Raw genomic sequence first — 21,766 nt, 5'->3', positions numbered from 1 at the left:
GTTTCTGAGAAATTCTACTTATTATCTCAACGGCAACCTCGTCTCCATGGAGATGCCATCGTGGCGATGTCGTCATGGCGACTGTTGACTTTGGTTTTCAACGTGAGCTGTGTCAGCATGTTGCATGTGTTTTTTTTTTCTCTCTCTTTCTTGACTGGATTTTCCAGTGACATCATCAAACCTTCTGCCAGCTTCTTTTTTGCCCCAACAAAGAGAAAATATGTTACAAATGTGAAAATCAACCAGAGGTAAGCACATATATGTATTTTGTATCATATAGTGGATTAAGACAGTTCTGTCAATAGTTGTGAGGAAAAAAAAAAAAAAAACTCAATTTTTTTTTGGGTAGTCATCAGAACTGAATTTGAGACCAGGACATGCTGTAGAAAAATTCCCTACTGGTTCACAAGGACCTGCTGGAGGTTGAGGAACCGATCAAGGACATGGTGGGGAAGCGGAAACTGCTGGAGGGCAAGGACCTGCTCCGGGATAAGTCACCTGTTACAGGGCCAAAACCAGAGGAAGAGGACCTGCTCGGAGTCCGAGGCGAACCGGGAGCCAGTGGCAGAGATGAGTTTTGTTGGGAACGAGAGCCTGATTCAGGACAAGGACTCGGTGGGGGATGAAGACCGACTAGTGGACGAGGACCTGCTGCAAGACCAAGACTTTCTGAGAGCCGGCAACTGATGGAGGAGAAGGTCTTGCTGGAGGACCGGGTCCAACTGGCGGACAAATGCCTACTTGATGACCAGAACCAAATGGAGGACAAGGATCTGCGAGAGAACCGGCCACGTCTGCGCAATGCCCACTTGGCCCTGGAGGAAATGTCTTCCTCTTTTTTTGCCCAACGAGAGCTCCGAGGCGGATTGGCGAATCTAACTCGGAATAAAAAATGGCTTTTTGGTGGCATGGGACCTTTAAAATAATCCGGGTCTATTCAATTTCATCAAAGTCATTTTAACGCTAACCTTTTGCACGATGAGGACATGCTTGTGCCAAATATTAGGCGTAGAAGAAGACATCAAGGTGATCGGAGGAAGTGAGTCAATATTTGCGTCAGTTCATCACATCAAGTCGCCTCATTTGTTGCGTTTGCTCGACTAAAAGTGCGTACGTACGCACAAGCAGTGGGCGTGTCCTGACACTATAAAAGTGGCGTGCTCATCCTCACACCTTGGAGCTCCTCTTCGTCGTCATCTTCATCCTCATTGCAGGTAAGCCCCGCCTCCTACCGCTGTGACTGACAGACATGTTCTGACGTGTTGCGTGTTCAGCTTCCTTGATGGCGTCATCGTGGCTTCAAGCGTTGACTGTACTGGTCCTGATGGCGGCGTCCCGGCCCGCCGCCGCTGACCCGCAGCACCTGTGCGGCTCCCACCTGGTGGACGCTCTCTTCCTGGTGTGCGGAGATCGCGGCTTCTTCTACAACCCCAAGAGGGAAGCGCACCCCCTGCTGGGTAAGACCCGTCCGTGGATGTGACGTCAGCGTCATGGCAGCGCCTTGCACACACATGCACATACACTCACACACCCACACTAAACGCCTGTAGGCGCACAAACGCAATCAAACACACCACATCCATCCATCCATCCGTTATCTGTAGCGCTTCTCCTCACGAGGGTTGCGGGGAGTGCCGGAGCCTATCCCGGCCATTTTCGGGCAGTAGGCGGGGCCACACCCTGAACTGGTTGCCAGCCAATCGCAAGGGCACACTGAGACAAACAACCATCCGCGCTCACACTCATACCTGGCGGCAATTTAGAGTGTTCAATCAACCTGTCATGCATGTTTTTGGAATGTGGGAGGAAAACCGGAGTACCCGGAGAACATGCAAACTCCACTCAGGAAGGCGGGAGCCGGAATCGAACCCACGACCTCTAACCAGTCGTCCACCGCGCCGCCCTATACGAAAACATACACGACATTAAAAAAAACAACAACAAAAACACACAAACCACGCACACGCACACGCACACGCACACAGGTGATGTTAATGCTATTCGTCATTAATCAAGGTTTGTTTGCACGTGCGGCCAGGTTTCCTCCCGCCAAAGGTCGGTGTGGTGGCGGGCGGCGACAAGGGGGCGGCGGAGTTGGACTTGCAGGAGCTCCAAGACCACATTGAGGTGTTGGTGAAGCGAGGCATCGTGGAGCAGTGCTGCCACAAGCCATGCAACATCTTTGACCTGCAGAACTACTGCAACTGAGCGCGAGTTTAGCCTAGCTTAGCTTAGCTTAGCTTAGCTTAGTTTATCTTAGCCTAGCCTAGCCTAGCTTGGCGACCTGCGCAGTGGCGATGTTGTCTGCCGCCAAAATGAATGGAACTATTTTTCCTAAAAAAAAAAAATAAACTTTTCTGACTTGACCCAGAAGTTTGTTGATGTTGGTCGATTTGATTTTTGATATTTTCAGAAAATACCACCCAACCTACAAGTTTTTCGAAATACTAGCTGTCATTGGGCTGATTTTTTGTTTATTTTTTGCTTTGACTTGAGCGCGTAAAATTCAAAAATAAGTGACGTGTAATCAAAGTCTAATCAGTTGACTTGACTCAGTTTGGCAAATTGTAACTCACACTTTTGCAATAAATCAACAGAGCTAGACTCTAACGTGCCCTAAGTGCAGATGTATTGGTCCTCTCCTGCCGCTTGGGGACGACCAAGTCAAAAGGAATGTTTAAAAAAAAAAAAAAAAGACAATCATTCACTCATTTCTTCCAACACATAATGCATGCAAACATACTTGTGTGTATGCATGCATTGCTGGACAACAGAGTAGAAAAGATGCTCGGACAATTGCGGCATGAGCTACGTATATGTATCAGGAATCATTTTTAATAATTTCATATTTCTATAATTGAATGCACAGGATGTATTTGCATTATTGCAGCGATGACAGGTACTCATTTGTTATTTCAATTTTTATTACATATTTACAATAAAAAACAAAAGTGTTTTGACTTACTGATACAATATTCATGACAATACGTTTTTGTTTTGTCGCGTATTAAATATAATTTTAATATAATCACATTCATTAGATATTTATTGCAATTTTTTAAATGATCTTTTTTAATTTTCATTCCTTTGAAAAGATTTTTCTTCAATTTCGAACGTCAAATCAACAACTTTGTCTGCAAGGCGAAGCAATATGCTTTTTGGATCAATAGGGGACGCCAATGTACAAATCCACTTCGCCGGCGCTGCATTTTAAGCGCAACGAGGAAGACGCACAAGCGGAAGTCGAAAACATCTTTCGTTTTGTTCCGCTCGTCTGCTAGCAGCGTCGTTGAAAGCTAACCAGTCCGAGACAAATTTCAATTTTCACAGCGGGGAAGCTTAAGAACTTGACGCCGCCAACATGCCAGAGAGTAAGTCGCCTTGTTTGCACGCAAGCTGCGTGACCACCGCAAAGCCGAGCGCTAGCATGAGCTAACGTGCTAGCCAGCTGCTTTCTTGCTCAATGGCGAAAGCAGACCAAATGGAATTTGGGAAGAATGTGCTACATGTAAACTACTTCGTTTATGCTCACCAAGTGGTGTGTTTTGTGAAACGAAGACTTCGTCCGCATACGAACAGATGAAAAGCAAATGCATTTTCAGACGTCACAAGTTATGTTGAGTGCTGAGTGTGGTCCTGATGTGAGTTGGGCTGAACGATTTTAGGGGAAAACATGTATTGCGATTTTTCTGACTGATATTGTGATTTCGATTTAATTTTCTTCACGTTTACAAGCGTGACAGAAAATGCCATTATAGTATTAAAAACAATTAAACGCTATTACCGTAATAATAGTTTTTTTGGAGGGGGGCAGTTTTTAAAAACTACTTTCTGTCATGTATAATTCTGTATTTTGTGTACTTATTGTATTTATGTTTAATTGTGTATACACTTGTGTCAATTAAATCATTATCCCTTTGCAAAGCTAAATCGATTAAAATATAGAGTTTTCAGACCTATTATTGTGTAAATGGCTGAACGATTTTGGTACCGAAATTGCGATCCCGGATAACGGGATTTCGAGATCGTCAAAGCTGCGGTTTGTGCCCCGTGTTCACAAAGCAGGTCACACGAACCAGCAGCGTACTGATGAAAAAAAAAACTGGTTGCGCTGTCATCCGTAGTCCCAGAAGTAATTTATTACCCTGCATCCCGATTGCAAGCCACCAAGCTATCTTGCGCCACAGCAGTCCAGACTTTTTTTTTTTTTTTGCACTATATGCAAGTCTGTCCACAGCAGCAGCAACGAGCTGCGTGATGGAGGTCATCTCCGCCGTGGTGACACATAAACTACCCCATTAACAAGTAGCGTTTTAACCGAGTAGGTGAACGGGGAGTCGCGAAAACGTGCTAATTGCTAAAATGAAATGCAGATTCGACCCAAATAAGTGCTTAGGTGTACAATTGGCTTTTAAAAGAAGGAGAGCCAATAGCTACGAACAGATGTTGTATTTCAAACAATACGTGTATCGAGACATAAAATAAGATGACGTCAACGGCTGACGTCATCATGACGAAGAGGTTTGATGTCAAACGTAAACTAAATATTTATCATCGCAGCAATAATATTTGCATGATTTTGCACCACAGAGTTTTGAAATCGACACAATAATAGGTCTCAAGTTGATATATTTGAATCAATTTAGCTTTGCTAAGGGACAATTCGATTGAAATCATCTGACATTTATGTACAAAGAAAATGTCCGTTAGTACGGAATGTAAAACTTTTTGGGCTTTAAAAAAAATGCATATACACGATTAGACAAAAATACAAAATGATACTTGACAGAAAGTAGGTTTTAAAAACTTGCGAAAGAACTGCTCCCCCTCACAAAACCTTTTTAGTGTATTTTTTGACATTAGACATTTTCTGTCGCGTTTGTAAATGTCACCGTACATTGTGAGGAAAATCTTAAATGAAATGAAAATCTCAATATCTGTCAGAAAAATCGCAAAACAATTTTTTCCTAAAATCGTTCAGCCCTATTGTTGTGTGCCTTTCAAAAGTCTCCGCAATACGCAGCTCATTGCTGCTGCCGCGCACGGACTAGCATAAAGTACAAATAAAGCCCACGCTGCGGCGGAGCAAGATAGCTTAGCACCTAGCATTCAGGTAGCAGCAAAATAAGTTACTTCCGGGACTAGGTAAGGCGACACTGTTTTTTTTTTTTTATTAAATCAGTACGACGCTGGTTCGTGTAACCTGCTTTGTGAGCGTAAGGCACAAGAGCCGTTTCGCCAAAAAAAAAAATGCACCTTTGACGATCTCAAAGTCGCGTTGTCTGAGATCGCGATTTTGGTTCTAAAACCATCAATCGTTCAGCCCTACGTGAGTCGTTTGACGTTGACGTGTGCCTGTGTACTGTGTGTGTTACAGCGGAGAGTTATTCCAACCCTCTGGCTCCTGAAGGTCACGATGTGGATGACAGATCAGCTGCTCAGTAAGTATTTACAGACTCAGATATGTGTATGTGTGTGTGTGTTTATGTTCCTTAAGAAAAGTGTTTGTGTGTCTGTGTGTGCTCGCAGGTCAAAGTTGACTAATGACGACTTCAGGAAGCTGCTGATGACACCGCGGGCCACGCCTTCTTCGGCCCCGCCCTCCAAGTCCAGACATCACGAGTGCGTCTTTTGTCCCAATATGACGAAAACGACAGAAGCGTCGTCGCTGTCATCGTGTTTTCAAAATACGACGACATGATGACATCTTTACGGGAACATGGCCACAACAAGATAACAATATGACGACCACCACATCACTTTACAGCCACACGACGAGAACGTGACTATGGCATGACAACAATTTGAGTCCAACGGCATAATCTTCGAACGACGTCACTACAACAATGTGACGCCATCAATAACATTACCACGGCGTGACCGCAAGCGTGCGACGACAGACTACAGCCTAACCACAAAGTGGAACCGTAAATGCCACAATAACCAAACGTTTTTCTTTTCTAATTTCCAGAATGCCGAGGGACTACAATGAAGATGAAGATCCCGCAGCAAGGAGGAGGAAGAAAAAGAGGTGGGCTTTGAATCTCCAGAAATGGATTATTTTGACTTGGTGACGGAACGCTGTTGCATTTGCGCGACTTTTAGCTACTACGCTAAGCTCCGGCAACAGGAGATGGAGCGCGAGCGCGAGCTGGCCGAGAAATATCGTGACCGGGCCCGGGAGCGGCGAGACGGTGTCAACAAAGACTACGAGGAGACGGAACTCATCAGCACCACCGCCAACTACCGAGCCGTCGGACCTTCGGCCGAGGCGTGAGTGCGGTACGCGCCGTCTGCGACGACGGCGGCGCTCGTGCTGATATGCTAACGTGACGCAGGGACAAGTCGGCGGCGGAGAAACGACGTCAGCTGATCCAGGAATCCAAGTTCTTGGGTGGTGACATGGAGCACACTCACTTGGTGAAAGGTCTGGACTTTGCTCTGCTGCAGAAGGTAAGGCAGACACGCACGCACGCACGCACGCACGGTGCATTTTAAAATGGAACCAAAACTATTCACAATGCAGAATTGCGCTAATACTACAAAACTATCTCCGAATACAAAAACAAATGTCACTATTCTTTGGCACCAAGCATTTGATTTCTTTTTTTGGAATGTAGAATGTCGTGAAATCAAACAATAAATGAGGAAAATGCACCGTGCTGAAGAAAACTAAAAGAAATGTTGTTTTCATTTCACCTTGATCCCAAACGTTTTGTTTTTCTTCACTAATGTGGGCTATTTAATAGATTGGTCCACACAAAAAAAAAAATCATGTTTTTTTCGTGCTGTTGAGCCATAACAATTTTGAACAAATTTAACCGCAAAAAAATCTGTAATTAATTGCGATGAATGGCTTTTTTTCTGCTGCTATTTTTTTTGTGAAGCTTTTAACACGTATCATGGAACATGTATGCCTTCGTCACATTTCGTGTGCTTTGGATTTGAATTGCGGCTGCTCAGGTTTCCTCCAGCATACAGACATCGGTTGGAGGAAAACAATGAAAAAAAAGGTTCATAATTTCTTTCAGCATATCCGGTATCGGAGCAATCCCAAAGTCATTCAAGGGATGACGAGTAACTCCGCGTGCATCCATTTCACAGTCGGATGCTCGCCATGTTTGGAATAAACGGGTCATATATTTTCATTCCTACCACCGTTGCAGACTATTGTTACTCGGTTTAGCAGGATAACTTGATCAAGTCTCTTCTAACAATTTCTATACATACAGTGTGTATTAGGGCTGAACAATTTTAAGAAAAAAAATAATTGCCATTTTTCGATTTTGATTTAGATTTTTTTTTTTTTTTTTAATTCAAGCTTCGGCGCAGTTCTTCACAACGTACAGTGACATGACGCAAAATGTCATTATAGCATGAAAAACAATAAACGCTATTACTGTAAGGACATTTAAGAGGTTTTGTGAGGGAGGGGCAGTTTTTTCTCAAGTTTTTAAAAACTACTTTCTGTCAAGTATCATTTTGTGTCATCGTGTTTATGAAAATACATTTTTTTTAAACCCCAAAATGTTTTCCATTCCATACTAACGTGCATTTTCTTGGTGCATAAATGTCAGATGATGTCAATCAAATCATTGTCCCTTAGCAAAGCTAAATTGATTTAAAATATATCAACTTGAGACCCATCTCAAAACTGTGGTGCCAAATCGTGCAAGCATTATTCATGCGATGATAAATATTTCATATACGTCTGACATCGCCATTTACGTGTTCCCGCTCCATTGCTAATGTAGCCGTCGTCTCATTTTTCTATGTACATACGTATTGATTGCAAAACAACATTTGTGTTCATCGCCGTTGGCGGTTCGAACCGGACTTCTGCGGAAAGCCAACTGTATTTATTTTGGGTCCTCCCCGACTGTAGTGCTCTGTAGCGATTAGCGCGATGAGCAACCCCTGGCTCGCCTCCTCGTTGAAAACGCTACTTGTTAGTGAGGTCATTGCGGCCGCTGTGCACAGACTTGCATATAGTTCAAATACAATCCATATCTTGGCGCCGAGCGCTCAAGCAGCGGCGAAAGAAATGACTTCCGGGACAACGAGTGACACTTTTTTTTTTTTAATCAGTACTGTGTGACCTGCTTTGAGAACGCGAGGCACAAACTGCAGCTTTGACGTTCTCGGTATTGCGTCGTCGTTCAGCCCTGGCGTGCTGCTGATATCGTATCGGAGGATACCGGATATTGGACATTACTTTGGGCTGCAATATGAGGTATCGGATTCGGGAGGGGAAAATGTTGCATCGGCACACCCCTCAAATGAAAGATACCTGAAGCGTGGATGATAATGCGGCGTGAAAAAAAAGCACAAATTCGGTGGCCTCGCCAAGACTGAACGTCATCGGGAACTGAAATCCTGAGCCTCCCTCAAGCGCACGTTTGTTTTTGTGTGTCAGGTGAGAGCCGAGATCAACAGCAAAGAGAAAGAAGAAGAAGACATGATGGAGAAAGTCCAGAAGGAAGCCAAGTAGGACGTCACGCTCCTCACGTCGGTCATGGTCAATGACCTTCACGTCATTCTTTGCGTGTGCATGCGTCTGACAGGAAAGATGTGGAACCCGAGGAGAAGATTGAGTTCAAGACTCGTCTCGGTGAGTTCAGCGTGGCCTCATTTGTCCCCTCCTCCGCCTTCTGCGGCAATTTTTGTGGTTTCGCGAGTCGTTTCATCACGCAACCGACGGCCGATTCGTGGGATGGACTAAATACAAGCCAGAGGGCTTTTGTTCATGGAGGGCCGGACGGTTCGGTTTCACAAATGATTGAATTCCTGACCATCCGTTTCATGATGCTTATTACGACGTCTTTATGAAGTGTAATATTTTCCGGAACGTTATCTCACGAAAGAAGACCTAATGCGTCGACCAGGTCGCAACATCTACCGCATGGTGTTCCGCTCGGGCACGCTGGAGCGCAACGAGCTCTTCCTGCCGGGCCGCATGGCGTACGTGGTGGACCTCGACGACGAGTTCACCGACACCGACATTCCCACCACGCTCATTCGCAGCAAGGCCGACTGTCCCAGTATGGAGGTACGCCCCCGCGCACACGCACACGCGCGCTACCGGCGAGCGTTTGTGTTCATCCCGCGCGTTCACGTGTGCGACAGGCGCAGACAACGCTGAGCACCAACGACATCGTCATCTCCAAGCTGACGCAGATTCTGTCCTACCTCCGCCAGGGAACTCGGCACAAGAAGATCAAGAAGAAGGACAAAGGTGATCATTTTGCTCTTGTGAAATGCGCTATAAAAATAAAGTTGTATTTAATATAATTCAAAAAAGAAAATTACAAAAAAAAAGAGTAACATTTTTTTTTTTAATAGAAAATGCTCAAATATCTGTCAGACTCTAAAACATTTACAGTGGTGCCTTGCAAAATGAGTGAGCTGACATCATTTTATTTGATCTTTTTTAATCATTAAAAAAAAAAGAAGATAATTCCACGTTGTGACTAATCGGCGCGGCCTTTGCAATTAGCCAATTTTTGCTCTTTTAAATAGCCAACTGTTTCCAACGCAAGACAAAGATATGTAAGGACATTCGAGCGAAACCCCCCCCCCCCCCTGAGAATTGACACACAACTGGGCGATTTCTGATGATTTTCCGCCACCGCATTATGCTGACGTAACCTAATCCATGTGCGTGGAACGTCTTTCAGGAAAAGCGGATGAAAAAAGAGCTCCAGAAGCTGATATCGGGTCAGTAGCAAAACACGCGTGTCACTTCCTCGCCGTGGTTGTTCTCATCGTCAAGTTGCGTGCTTGCGCGCAGCATCTTTGACGACATCGGTGAATATGTGCCGGCGGCGGCGGTCTCGTCCAAACCTCCCAAAGACAAAGAGAGGCGACGAGACAGGGACAGAGACAGAGAAGAGGAGAAGAAGCGAAGACACGCCTACTTTGACAAAGAACAGCAGGTTAGCGCGCGCACACACACACACACACGCACACACATCTCTCCTGTGGCGGCGGCATGAACAGATCTTTTTTTTTTTTTTTTTTTGTATTTTGCTGACAATTTTTTAGTAATAAGGCCAAAAGGGTACCAAGATCATGGTCGGAATTGGGTCAAGTGCCCAGCTCTGGTTGACACACAATACGACCACATATAAAACTAACACGTAAAACATGAATGCAAATACACGTGCATACGATGGTAACTCTCAACGTAAAATGCAGTGACATGTACAAGTGCGCGCACATAACGCACCAATTAATCAATGCTGATTAGCTGAAAACAAAGCGTGTGTGTGTGTGTGTGTGTGTGTGTGTGTGTGTAGGTGGTGGAGGAGGCAGATACAGGTATGTGATTGAGAAACTTCAACTTCTTGCTCGCTGAGATAAAACTTACTTAATGTTTTAATGTTTGTGCGTGCGCGCGCGTGTGTGACAGGTCCAGGATCAGTGCGAGATCAGCTGAAGTTGATCAATGAAAAGTTTGCAGGTGCTACAGGCAGCCAATGGCAGGGCCAGGATGCATATCCTTCTCTCGTCACATGATGTGGGCGGGGACCAACTTGCGTTAGCGCGCAGGGGTGTGCGTGCGTGTGTGTGTGTGTGCGTGCGCGTCCATCCGTCCTTAACGCCTGTCACGCCTTCTCAGAGGAGAGACGCTAAGGAACATCTTGGGGATTTCTTTGGAGGGTCCAACTCTTACGCAGAGTGTTACCCTGCCACGTAAGATGCGCACATGTGCACATGTGCGTGCACGCACAAATCATCTCAAAACAGATGAGCACAGATTCTTCTGTGTGTGCGTGTAGGATGGACGACCTGGCTGTGGACAGTGACGAGGAAGTGGACTACAGCAAGATGGACCAAGTAAGTCCCGTCCCCGGCACGTGTCCTAGAACTCTCGCTCAACGTTTACCCGCCGCCTGACTAAGTCATCTGTGACCTCGTGTGACTGCGTGTGGCGTTCCAGGGCAACAAGAAAGGTCCACTGGGTCGCTGGGACTTTGACACCCAGGAGGAATATTCCGACTACATGAACAACAAGGAGGCGCTGCCCAAGTACGTAGGGATTGACTCTTCAGGCCGCAAAAGTGAACACACGCAGAAATATTCCAATTTCATCTTGAAGAACTGAAGAAAAACGCTAAGTCCAGTTGTCCGTGTCCATCTTGAATAACAAATTAGCCATGAAACCGCTGGCAACAAAAGGTGAGCCTTAGCTGAGGGGAAATGTCCAAATGATGTGCAGTTAATCAGTTGTCGCTTGATTCAGTTCAGTCCGTTTCAGAGGTGCAACAATTAGTTGATTCTTTGGAACTATTCAATTATTAAGGGCCCACTCGTTCGGTAATCGATGAATCATTCCGAGACTTAAACCGTCCGAACAATTTCAACCCGCGATTGGAAATATTCTCCGATTTTCTGTTGCCTTGCATGAGAGCGGACTGGATACATTTCTTTAGTTTTTTTCCCCCCAAAATAAGATTTTTCGTTGGGAAACAATAATCAAAAATGTTCCCGATTTTCTGACAAACAACCAGTAACCAAATAACAGTCAGTTTTGTGTACTGTCCTGTTTTTAATACAAAAAAAAAGTTGTTTAAATCGGATTCATTGCAAAAATCAAATTATAATAAACAAATGCGCGATGCACATAACGTCGTATTGTCTAAATATTCGACTCTTTGTTAGTTGCCGGCCTTATTTGATGGGGCAACACTGAAGAAATGGAACGGTGTCCATTTACCGCCCCCTAAAAATAACTCAACACGTCGCGACTTACGACGTCTCAATTGTTGGCAGCGAAAGTGACAAAAGGGAATTTGTCTCAATTGGGCCCGAGGTTTTGTGAGGCCATCTTGATTGTCCGCTCATGGGCACCCAGTTGACCGGATCAGGTCGACGACGTTTAAGAATCAGCAGAGGAAAATTTCCAAATGTTATTTTTGGAATGAATGAGTAACATTTTGCTTGCGCATTTTATTGCCCGTCACCTTGGTGGAGTCCATTGACTGCCACATCCAATATGGCTGACGTATAGCCGCAACAAACCCGTCATTTCGAAGTTTGTGAGCTCAGCTCAAGCCTGGCCACCTGCCGCTGTTTTCTCGTGCGTGTGCCCCTCCGCAGGGCGGCGTTCCAGTACGGCATCAAGATGTCGGAAGGCCGCAAGACGCGTCGCTTCAAGGAGACCAATGAGAAGGCCGAGCTGGACCGCCAGTGGAAGAAGATCAGTGCGGTGAGAAGACGGAGCACGCGCCTTCGTCCTCTCGTCACGCTGACGATGTCGTCTTTGTGCGCCTCTTTTGTTTCAGATCATCGAGAAGAGAAAGAAAATGGAGGCCGATGGGTGAGTCTTGAGCTGGGTTGGCAGGGATATTTTGTGGAATTCCAAGTCAGCTGTTTGGTCTCAAAGCCCATCGTCTTGTAATTCAGTTTTTGCGGTCCTCTGATAGTGTGGATTTTTTTTTTACAGTTTGTACAACATTTTTGTATTATTCGTTGCTTTTGCGCTCTCTCAGGATGCTTTGTGTTTGTCTTGTTTTAAAAGTGTGTTTAAAGATCTTAAAACATGTTTTAAGTGTCGTCAATGTCAAGATTGTTCCTGCATCGTAGGTTTCACTCAGAGTGGGAGTGGTCTGGATTGCAATCGCCGCTCACAATGAATTTGGATGACTGCGTTTTCTTTGTCATTTCAGCCGTACTGTCAACTGTTTAGTCTATTTGGTAACGATGCGCAATAGCAAGCGATCGGTAAATGAGGGAATGATTCAGAACGCAGCCACTACATTCGGAATCATTTACTTCTCCCTCTTTTTTTTCGTGATCCACTTTGTAAACATCTCTTCATGGCATTCCTCAGCATTTGCTGCATGCTCACTCCATTCCCTTTTTTCTTTCCCACAGGGTGGATGTGAAACGACCCAAATACTGAACTTCGTCCTTTGTCTTTTTGTATTGGATCAAGCAAATTTGTGCGAGTCGTTATTGGTTAAATTTGCTCACATGCGTGCACACGATCCATTTCATCTGATTAAAGCTCAAGAAACACGGCGTGACAATGTGGACTTGTTCTTTGGATTCAAGTGTCTAATTTAAAACATCAACCAGTGTTGGGCAAGTTACTTCCAAAATGTAATATATGACATAATACATGTTACTTGCATGGAAAAGTAATAAATTCCTTTCCAGTAATACTGTCCTTGGAGAGTAACTAGTTTACGTTATTTAAATAGTATTTTTTTTTAAATCGCGTATTTATTTATTTAATAAGGATTTTCACACTTTGAATGTCAAATGCAAAATTTGCGACCATACAGGTAAGGTTACCTCCTAATTCAGATATTAAACTATATAATGTGGGCTATAATTTTAAATGTTCAAATATGGTGGGAGAGTACTGGCCCTGATCAATATTTGTTTTAATAGGTTTATATATTTTCAATATAACTATTGGAACTTATATTTTGGGCCGTAAATAAATCATCACAGACCGTAAACCAAGAATTGTATTTTCAACGTACTCAAATTAATTTACACACAATATAGTGCTGATAAATCTAACGAAACCGATCAATAGATTGAAAAGAAATGTGAAATAATAGCAAAAAGCAATTTTCATTAATATAAATAATTTGTATTTCCCGAACCCTTTACTACATAGAGGCAAGGGTTTGAGATGATTTAACAAAAATATCGAAATAATAAACGAGCGCATCAGGCTCATTTAATGGCGCGTATTGTTGTTTGTCCAATTGGACGTGTCGTGCCGTGACGTCATTGGCCACCGCACGACTTCCGCTATGAGGCAGACGATTTGCATTTTGGTTGCAAACAGCCAATCAGAATGACCAGTTATATTTTCTGCGATTGATGGCACAAAATAAATTTCAAATCGCATCTAAAAAGTATCATGACAAATATCTTGGCAATTTATTCGCTGCTTTTTACTTAGTTTATTTCTGCATGCATTTTGAGTTTTATTTGGTGTGGCAAACAAGAACGCCGATTGTGAGAGTTTCTTCTTTTCATAGCCTATCCAATAAGTGGGGAAGAAATGTCTACTTTCTTTTACAGTTTGTCGTGTCAACAATTATAACCCACTACCAGACTAAGTAATTGTAATAATATTACAATGGAATAATCTGGTTACTCCCAAAATGTAATTTATTATTGTACCGCGCTACTTTTGTAATGTGTTACGACAACAAAAAGTGTTCACTTGTGATTGGTTCGTCCTGTTCTTGTGGACCACGTGACCTCCTTGCGTTCATAATAAACATCCGCCCGTGAACGTGAATAAAGGTGATTTTTAAAAACATCGAAAGGAACGGATGAAAGTTTGGTGGGAGAACTTTATTGTCGGAATTTCACGTGCACGTCGCCTAGGCGTGCGCACGCAGTTTGTCGGGGACGAGCACAGGGGTGTTCTCGCGCTTGTCGCAATATGGCTGCCGAGGATCTTCCGTCCGAGTTCGACGTTGTCATCGTGGGCACAGGTAAACGCCCCAAAACACATTTGACGAGCATGTCGTTAAAGCGGCGTGGCGTACAAACATCACGTTTTGGTTTGTTTGTTTTTTGGCTAATAAGTTAATCTGCAACCAATAGACACAAATCGATTAGCTTGCGGCTAATAGTCTGTTCATTTTCAACGGTGGCGTCTAGGAAACAAGCTGCTCACCTCGCCAATTAATTTGGTTTGCATTCCAATGCTAGAATTGAATGAGCATTATTTTTATTGTCATTTCCGTGCTGCCAAGTAGACGAGTTGTGATGTCGCTTGCGCGTCATGACGTCACGATTGCGTCACAGGCTAAATTTTTGTTGATTGGGGCCAAATGACGTCTCAGAATACTCGCGGAAAATAGATTTTTTCACGCTGTAATATTGACGCACGTTTCATAAGTCACTTGTTGAGAAGCTTAAAGGGGCGCTTGATTGACGTTAACATTGGCACTTATATAATATGTTTGCAAGTACTAAAGTGCTTCCCCTAAAAGACTGTAGTGATCTATTTTTTTGTATGGGATGAGATTTAGGACTAATTGGCACGCCCCCTTTTGGAGCCGGGCCTATTTTTTTTTTCCGGTTTTAGCGTCTATATCGAAAGCGCGGTAATATTGCTCGAATTGTCAGTTGTGTTGTCTATAGCGGCGAGTGATTGCCACCAAAATGCAAATGCACATTACTACGCTTGTCCACTTCATCCTGAAAGTAGAAAAGCATTCCGCACAACAGTTTGGATTTATTGACATCAAACATGAGCCTCCACAAATTCCAAAATAACGTGCCGATCTCCACTTACACAGGCTGAAGTGGACAAGAGCAAGAATGTGCACACGAACCCCGACTGGTTATAATTTGAACATTTAGCGACGGAAATCTTTTGTTAAGTGTGACGAGGCAACCGGTCATCAATGTTTATACCTTTCACCCCCCACGGCTAACAAGTACGTTTTTAATTGGCTTTTGTCCGCTAAAGAGATGATGTTAGCGCAACAAAATTAGTTTCATACCGGCGACTTGGTGCCAGGCTGTTGCCACTCATCTGCGTCATGAAGGTTTAGTCTTGGCCCCTGTGGGGTTGTCATTGTTCAGCGTACAAAAAGTTCCAGGAGGAGGCCGACTCCACAGCTGAGTGTGGCCGCATTGGAACGCTGCATTGAGTGGCTTAGGCGTAGCCCGGAGCTGTCTCGTTCCAAAGAATAAAACCGCAGCCAAATAAATGCGCATGTCTACTCATCCCCACTTGAGTGTCATTAAATATCCCGACTGCTGCTTTTATGCTCAATAACAGCCTACATCTATGTACTTCTGCTCACGTCAATCGGCCACGGAGAGGTTAATCCTTTTGAGATGTTGAAGAGGTCATAGGTCGAGATGAATTTTCGTGTCAATTGATCACCGTTTTTGGACGTTCGAATAAACTGTTCCAATGAAGACTTTGGAATTGGTCCCTTTAGTGACTCTCGCAGAACTTTGGGGAGTGCCGAGGGGGCGTAGCCGTATTCCTCATTAAAAGTAGGTGCTTTTCAAGTCGTCACTTATATCCTAATTTCTCCAAAATGAATGGATTAAAAAAAACGAATATGATAACTCATTTCAGTTTCCTGATCAAAAAAATGTTCGTGAAAAACGGACGGGCCATCTTGGATCTTGTTCTGCTTTAATGAGTCCATCACTGCGTCTTTGATTTTAGCTTGTCCGTAGTCAGCAGTCGAACACGTTTCACCAAAGGCACTGTTTTCAGAACAACAAAAGTCAGGCAGAGCAGTGACTGATATTTGTTTTTGTGGCACCTCAAACCATAGAACTAAAAAAAAAACGTATCAAGTTAGCGCGTGATTGTGAACTATAAAAAGATAAATGGGAGTCAGCACTTGTTATGGGAGAGTTTTCAGACACAAAGCAATAAAAAAGCAAAGAACTAATCCAAGTTTGACATGAGGCCGTTGTCATTTGAACCCGTTAGCCAAAACCAAATGGGAAAAAAAACAGTTGATGAGTTTAAATAAAAAAAAGCTTCCCAAGAGCCGCTTCCGGTTTTGATTGTCGATTATGAATTATTCAAGGGCTCACTGAGTCGGTGGTGGCGGCAGCTTGTTCTCGAGTGGGACGTCGAGTTCTTCACCTGGACACGTGAGTTGACTTATGTCGTACACACACACACACACGCGCACACACACTGGGAGGACGTGAGCGCCTTTGCCTTTCAGGAGGAATTACTACGCATCCAAGTGGGCCAGCTTCACTTTGAACGCTTTGCTGACGTGGATCGAGGAACATCAGGTGACTCCTCACTGCTTCCTCAAAGGTTGTTGGCTGTGAGAGACAGGAACTTTTTTTTTTAAACCTCCTTCAGGAGCAGTTGCACAGCAATGAGGTCCAAGATTGGTCCAGTCTCTTGCAAGATGGCGAGGAGCCAATCTGTCTGTCAAATGCAGACTCCGCCTGCATCAGAAACCTGCAGGTGTTCTGTTTGACCAGGTCAGCATTTGTCTTATTTGTTGATTCACCTTTTTTTTTTTTTTGGTATTGTTGAAACGAACAACGATGTATTTTGTTATGTTTGTCCACAGTGAGGAAGATGAGGACTCGGAGAAGGAGGTTGAATGCACCATAGAAGAAGAAAAAAAAGAAGACGACAAAGAATTATGTGCAGGTTGGCTCCACATCTGTGGTGGTAAAAAAAAAAAAAAAGATTGAAATGTAATATTTGTTTTTTTTGCATTGTCAGAGTTACAGGAAGAAACTGCTGATGAGCAGCAAAAGCAAAACGACGACGACGACGACGACTCACGAGCAGGTTCATTGTGAGACGAACGTGTTCCCCTCGCAAACGAGTTGTTGCATCTCATCCCACATGAAGAGCGAATTGAACCCGAAACGCGATTAATACGATCGTCGTTTTCAGCTTCGCATGTATTTCCTTATGTTTGCCGTCACAGAGTCAACGAGGCGAACGGCCGCGGTGCAGCCAAAACGAGAACGAGAAGAGGAGGAAGCGGAGGAGGCGAGCCGTGCGCCGCCGGTAATCGGCCCGTGTCACGTGACGTGACTGACAAATTCTTTTTCTAATCACAGACCGCAAGCACGCAAAAGGCGGGGCCGACTCCGCCGCGCCCCCTGGAGACAGCCAACCAATCGGAGGCCATCAGGAAGAAGTTGACCTATGCCGACCTGCTCAAAGAAGGACGAAGGTTCAACATCGACCTCGTTTCCAAGGTAACCGACCGATAAGCGATGATGGGCTCTGACGTGACAATCGATCGAAATGACGTCACCCGCCGGAGATGCATTTTTGTTGTTGAGCGCATTCATTGCTGGAATGATGAATCTGCTTTTAGATGGTTGGCCTGGTTGCCTTCACAAAAGGTCTTTGAAACCAGAACCGCAGTTTGATTTAAAGCCCAGCTTAAAAAGCCTAATTCTATTTTTTGAAACAAGCAACCCTAATTTCAAACCTATGCTTTAAAAGTCTTTACTCGAATTTAAAACCCTACCGTGAAACTTTGACCTGAATTTAAAAGCCTTCTTTTTCTTGGTTTTTGCTCCATTCAGAAGCTCGAGGGGTGCAACGGTACACAAAAGTCACGGTTTGGTACGTACCTCGGTAGGGGGGGGGGGGGGGTCACGGTTCGGTACAGCAAAAAGCAACAAAAAGACTCAAAAACATAAGACCAGGGTTTTTGTTTTTTTATTTTAGTTTGAACAGATAGCAGGTTACAATTCAATTTGCTATATATCAGAAAAAAACATTCCCAGTTCTAAAAGCACAAAAAAAAAACAACTCGGGTTGTTCATAAATAATTAAAAAAAAAAAAAAAAAAAACATTCTTTCATGTATGGGTAGACTGATGGGCGCAAAGTTGTTGTCGTTGCTGCCGTCATTTGTTTCGCTGTCTGCTTTCACTTCTCCAAGCTGCTTTCGAGCAGCGGCGAGAAGTTGTTGGTGTGGGGCGTTTTTTTTTTTTTTTTTTCTTCTACCCCCGGTAACTGCCGTCTTCCGTGCGTTAGCATTTTGGAACTATTCCCGGCAACATAGCGCACGGAGGTTGAACAACGGCGACACGCAGTTCTTCTCATTCGATCCAGCACTCGCTCGCACTCCGTCGCCGTTGTAATCAACTGGGAAACCGAAATATTCCGACCACGGCTGATTTGTCTCGGGTTGACGGCTCCTCCGGTCCCATGTTTTCACGCGCGCTCGCCACTTTTCTTCTTCAGTTGTTTTGATCTATTTCTTCTTCTAACCACAAACGTGGCGGTTGCGTGATCTCAGGCGTTGACTTTTTTCCTCCCTCAGACGTATTCGCCGGATGAGCGCGTGCGGACGAATACAAAAATCGCTACACCCCTAATAAGCTCTAATATGTTCTTCATTAGTATACTTGCTCATTTATGCTCTAATCTTGCCTATACTGTCGTCGTAAAACTCCATATTTGCACTTTTGATAATAATCTTGTTTGTTTTTTTTCTTCAGTTACTGTACGCTCGCGGCTCATTGGTGGACCTGCTCATCAAATCAAATGTCAGTCGCTATGCCGAGTTCAAGAACGTCACCAGGATCCTCACCTATCGCCACGGCAGCGTGGAGCAGGTGGGTACCCGTCTGGTTTCTGATGATGATGATGATGATGATGGCGGTGATGGAGGTTGTTGCCGATGGTCAGGTGCCGTGCAGCCGGGCCGACGTGTTCGCCAGTCGCCAGCTGTCGATGGTGGAAAAGAGGAAGTTGATGCGCTTCTTGGCGTCCTGTCTGGAGGAAAAGGAGGAGGAGCTTGAGGGTGAGCTACGTGAAGCGCTGCCGCCATATTGGATGTGTCAATGGGTGCGAATGGCTCAACTGGCCTCGTCCATCGGCAGGACTGCAAAGCATCCGGCGAAATCTCCAACGCTGTCATTTCGAAAGCCGCGTTTGGAATATTGACATTTATTTTATTGATTTATTATGATTTTTTTAAAGCATACAACAGCCGACCGTATTTGGAGTTTCTGCGCAACCAGCAGCTGGGCGGCAACCTGCAGCACTTCCTGCTGCACTCCATCGCCATGGCGACAGAGGACACGCCCACTCGGGACGGGCTGGCCTCCACGCGTCACTTCCTGCGCTGCCTGGGTCGCTACGGCAACACTCCCTTCCTGTTCCCCGTGTACGGCCTGGGCGAGATTCCGCAGTGCTTCTGCAGGTGAGATGGCGAGATCAGGGGGTCGCGGCACTTGAGGGTTGCCGGTAGTTTGCCAAAGTTGTATTGTATTGTATTTCAGGATGTGTGCTGTGTTTGGGGGCGTGTACTGCCTGAGGCATTCAATCAGATGCCTATTGCTGGACAAGACCACCAACAGGTAGCCATGCCTCCTCCTCAGCCTGACTCTAGACGTCTATAAATAAAGGCCTCACCTGGCAGGACAGCAGTATTGTATTGTATAACATAAAGCAACGATCCAAATAGTGCACAAATCTAAAGACTTGTTTGTAGTTTGGGGTGGGGGGGCAACATATGTCACTTTTAATCTTCTTATAATTTAGGGTCACATTCCTCACCAAAGGTTTTAGTCATAGAGTAGTAACTAGTCCCAAGAGGCAAGCTTCTAGTCTTGAAAGAAAGTTAAGATTTTAGTCCTGACAGAAGGTTCCAGTCGCAAGTGTAGATCCTAGTTACTAGGTGAAGATTCTAGTCCCAAGGGAAGCCACCAGTTCTCGTCCAAGTGAAACGATACTAGTCCCAAGAAAAGGCTGTAGTTCTGAAATCAGGTTATAGATATTTCTTTGCTTGGATGCTGATTTCACCTCAAGACTTAATGGTATGTGACACATCCAATATGGCGGTAAAAGTCAGCACTTCATTTGGTGTTGGTTCACGCTCATGATGCTCCTCCTGCTGCCAGGTGCACCGCGCTGATTGACGGCCGCGGACAGCGAATCACCAGCAACCATTTTGTGCTGGAAGACAGCTTCCTCTCTGGGCAGCTAAAGCGTGAGGCCACACCCACCAGGTTCGACCCCGCCTCTGTTCCAATTTATTTATTTATTTGGTTCGAGTTGAATTGGCAAAATGAATTTCTTTACCGCAGCCAACGCGCTTCTCCAAGAGTAACGCCTTTTCTTGAAACATATTAGATGGAAAAAAAAAAATATTTGAAGCGCTTCCCTCATGTGTCTGTTTGCAGGTCCATTTCCAGAGGCGTCTTGATCACCGATCGTTCCATTCTGCCCGATGACAATGATCAGGTCACATGGCCACACACACACGCTCATGTTGGGATCCTTTTTTTTCCGTGAAAATGCCATGCACTAACATGTCACTGCGCGCGTGTGTATGAAGGTCTCCTTGGTAACCATCCCCCCAGTGGAGGCGGGATGTCCTGCTGTGAGGATGGTGGAGCTGTCGCCGTCCACCATGACGTGCGCCCCGGGAACATGTGAGCGTCCATTTTAGGGCTTCATGGTAGCAGAAAAAAAGATAAAGAAACAAACATCTCCCATGCCTTCTCAAGATCTGGTCCACCTCACCTGTCAATCAGTCCTGGGCTCCGCCTACGAGGACTTGTGGCCCGTCGTGACCAGGATGTTCAACACCATGCAGTCACGTGACCAGGACTCGCGCCCCGGCGTCCTTTGGTGTTTCTACTTCAACATGGATGATAGCAGCGGGGGTGCGGAGCGGTCGGCGTCTAACGTTTACGTGTGCTCGGGACCGGACGCTGAGCTCGGCCACGAAAGTGCCATCAAGCAGGTATTTCCTCGCTTTTTTTTTTAAGTCTTGCCTTTGAAATTGGTCAATTTAAAACCATTCAGTCCGCCCCCCCCAATTTTTTTTCAGTTTTCACTCCGAGTAGATAGTGTGTTCATTATTTTTTTGGGTTTAGTACTTTTAAAATTCTCATTGCAAATAAGCGAAATGAATTCACGTTGATATGGACAAAACGAGAAATGTGCCGACTAAAATCTTTGTGCTCAGGCCAAGTTCATCTTCCACAAGATCGCCCCCGACCAGGACTTCTGTCCTCCAGCGCCCAACCCCGAAGACATAGTCTACGACGCCGACAACGCTACGGACAAGCGGGATGAGGTCGTGGAGCCCGCCGAGCTCCAAGATCAGCTTCAGATTGAGGAGTGACCTGAAATGGAGGGGGGGGGGGGGGACACAAAATCTGTACAGTGTTGACTGGACCCCCCCCCCCCGCTGTGCATTTTGAGGTCAAATTCTTTCTTTCTTTTCTATTTATGTTAAACTGAAAGGAATTAAACGCTTCTGTCAACAAAGCGGATGGACTCGTTTGGTGCC

At 44.9% G+C, this 21,766-nt stretch overlaps 3 protein-coding genes across 3 annotated transcripts; all 3 read left to right on the top strand.

Moving 5' to 3' along the window:
- The first annotated feature begins 1,202 nt into the window (after window positions 1–1,202).
- Window positions 1,203–2,339, top strand: ins (preproinsulin). Its single transcript, XM_088279470.1, has 3 exons — window positions 1,203–1,214; window positions 1,275–1,457; window positions 2,039–2,339. The coding sequence occupies exons 2-3, from the start codon at window positions 1,283–1,285 to the stop codon at window positions 2,206–2,208; spliced, it is 345 nt and encodes a 114-aa protein (XP_088135596.1). The 5' UTR covers window positions 1,203–1,214; window positions 1,275–1,282; the 3' UTR covers window positions 2,209–2,339.
- An 862-nt stretch (window positions 2,340–3,201) lies between these two features.
- Window positions 3,202–13,034, top strand: ik (IK cytokine). The gene is made up of 20 exons (XM_088279464.1): window positions 3,202–3,371; window positions 5,378–5,441; window positions 5,530–5,622; window positions 5,972–6,031; window positions 6,106–6,273; window positions 6,339–6,453; window positions 8,417–8,487; window positions 8,565–8,611; window positions 8,886–9,049; window positions 9,127–9,235; window positions 9,678–9,717; window positions 9,791–9,935; window positions 10,299–10,320; window positions 10,412–10,496; window positions 10,612–10,695; window positions 10,782–10,839; window positions 10,943–11,031; window positions 12,103–12,211; window positions 12,288–12,322; window positions 12,880–13,034. The coding sequence occupies exons 1-20, from the start codon at window positions 3,362–3,364 to the stop codon at window positions 12,905–12,907; spliced, it is 1,596 nt and encodes a 531-aa protein (XP_088135590.1). The 5' UTR covers window positions 3,202–3,361; the 3' UTR covers window positions 12,908–13,034.
- A 1,199-nt stretch (window positions 13,035–14,233) lies between these two features.
- chm (CHM Rab escort protein) lies at window positions 14,234–21,745 on the top strand. The gene is made up of 17 exons (XM_088279460.1): window positions 14,234–14,471; window positions 16,548–16,614; window positions 16,692–16,764; window positions 16,838–16,962; window positions 17,055–17,137; window positions 17,213–17,281; window positions 17,424–17,488; window positions 17,560–17,700; window positions 18,960–19,076; window positions 19,150–19,264; window positions 19,444–19,666; window positions 19,746–19,823; window positions 20,367–20,474; window positions 20,649–20,709; window positions 20,804–20,900; window positions 20,976–21,214; window positions 21,440–21,745. Exons 1-17 carry the CDS (start codon window positions 14,420–14,422, stop codon window positions 21,596–21,598), a joined length of 1,872 nt encoding a protein of 623 aa, XP_088135586.1. The 5' UTR covers window positions 14,234–14,419; the 3' UTR covers window positions 21,599–21,745.
- Window positions 21,746–21,766: the final 21 nt, after the last annotated feature.

The sequence above is a fragment of the Idiotropiscis lumnitzeri genome, chromosome 17 (assembly GCF_059441095.1).
Source record: "Idiotropiscis lumnitzeri isolate Australia: NSW breed Sydney's pygmy pipehorse chromosome 17, RoL_Ilum_1.0, whole genome shotgun sequence".
Classification (NCBI taxonomy): domain Eukaryota; kingdom Metazoa; phylum Chordata; class Actinopteri; order Syngnathiformes; family Syngnathidae; genus Idiotropiscis; species Idiotropiscis lumnitzeri.
Note: the sequence above shows the minus strand (reverse complement) of the source record. Positions and strands in the feature narration are given on the sequence as shown.

Coding starts and splice junctions, on each gene's coding strand:
- chm (XM_088279460.1), top strand. CDS start 14,420: ATGGCTGCCGAGGATCTTCCGTCCGAGTTCGACGTTGTCATCGTGGGC. Junction 19,077..19,149: donor GCCACGGCAGCGTGGAGCAG/GTGGGTACCCGT, acceptor GCCGATGGTCAG/GTGCCGTGCAGCCGGGCCGA. Junction 20,710..20,803: donor TGCCCGATGACAATGATCAG/GTCACATGGCCA, acceptor GTGTGTATGAAG/GTCTCCTTGGTAACCATCCC.
- ins (XM_088279470.1), top strand. CDS start 1,283: ATGGCGTCATCGTGGCTTCAAGCGTTGACTGTACTGGTCCTGATGGCG. Junction 1,458..2,038: donor GGAAGCGCACCCCCTGCTGG/GTAAGACCCGTC, acceptor ACGTGCGGCCAG/GTTTCCTCCCGCCAAAGGTC.
- ik (XM_088279464.1), top strand. Junction 8,488..8,564: donor AAAGTCCAGAAGGAAGCCAA/GTAGGACGTCAC, acceptor TGCGTCTGACAG/GAAAGATGTGGAACCCGAGG. Junction 8,612..8,885: donor TGAGTTCAAGACTCGTCTCG/GTGAGTTCAGCG, acceptor TGCGTCGACCAG/GTCGCAACATCTACCGCATG.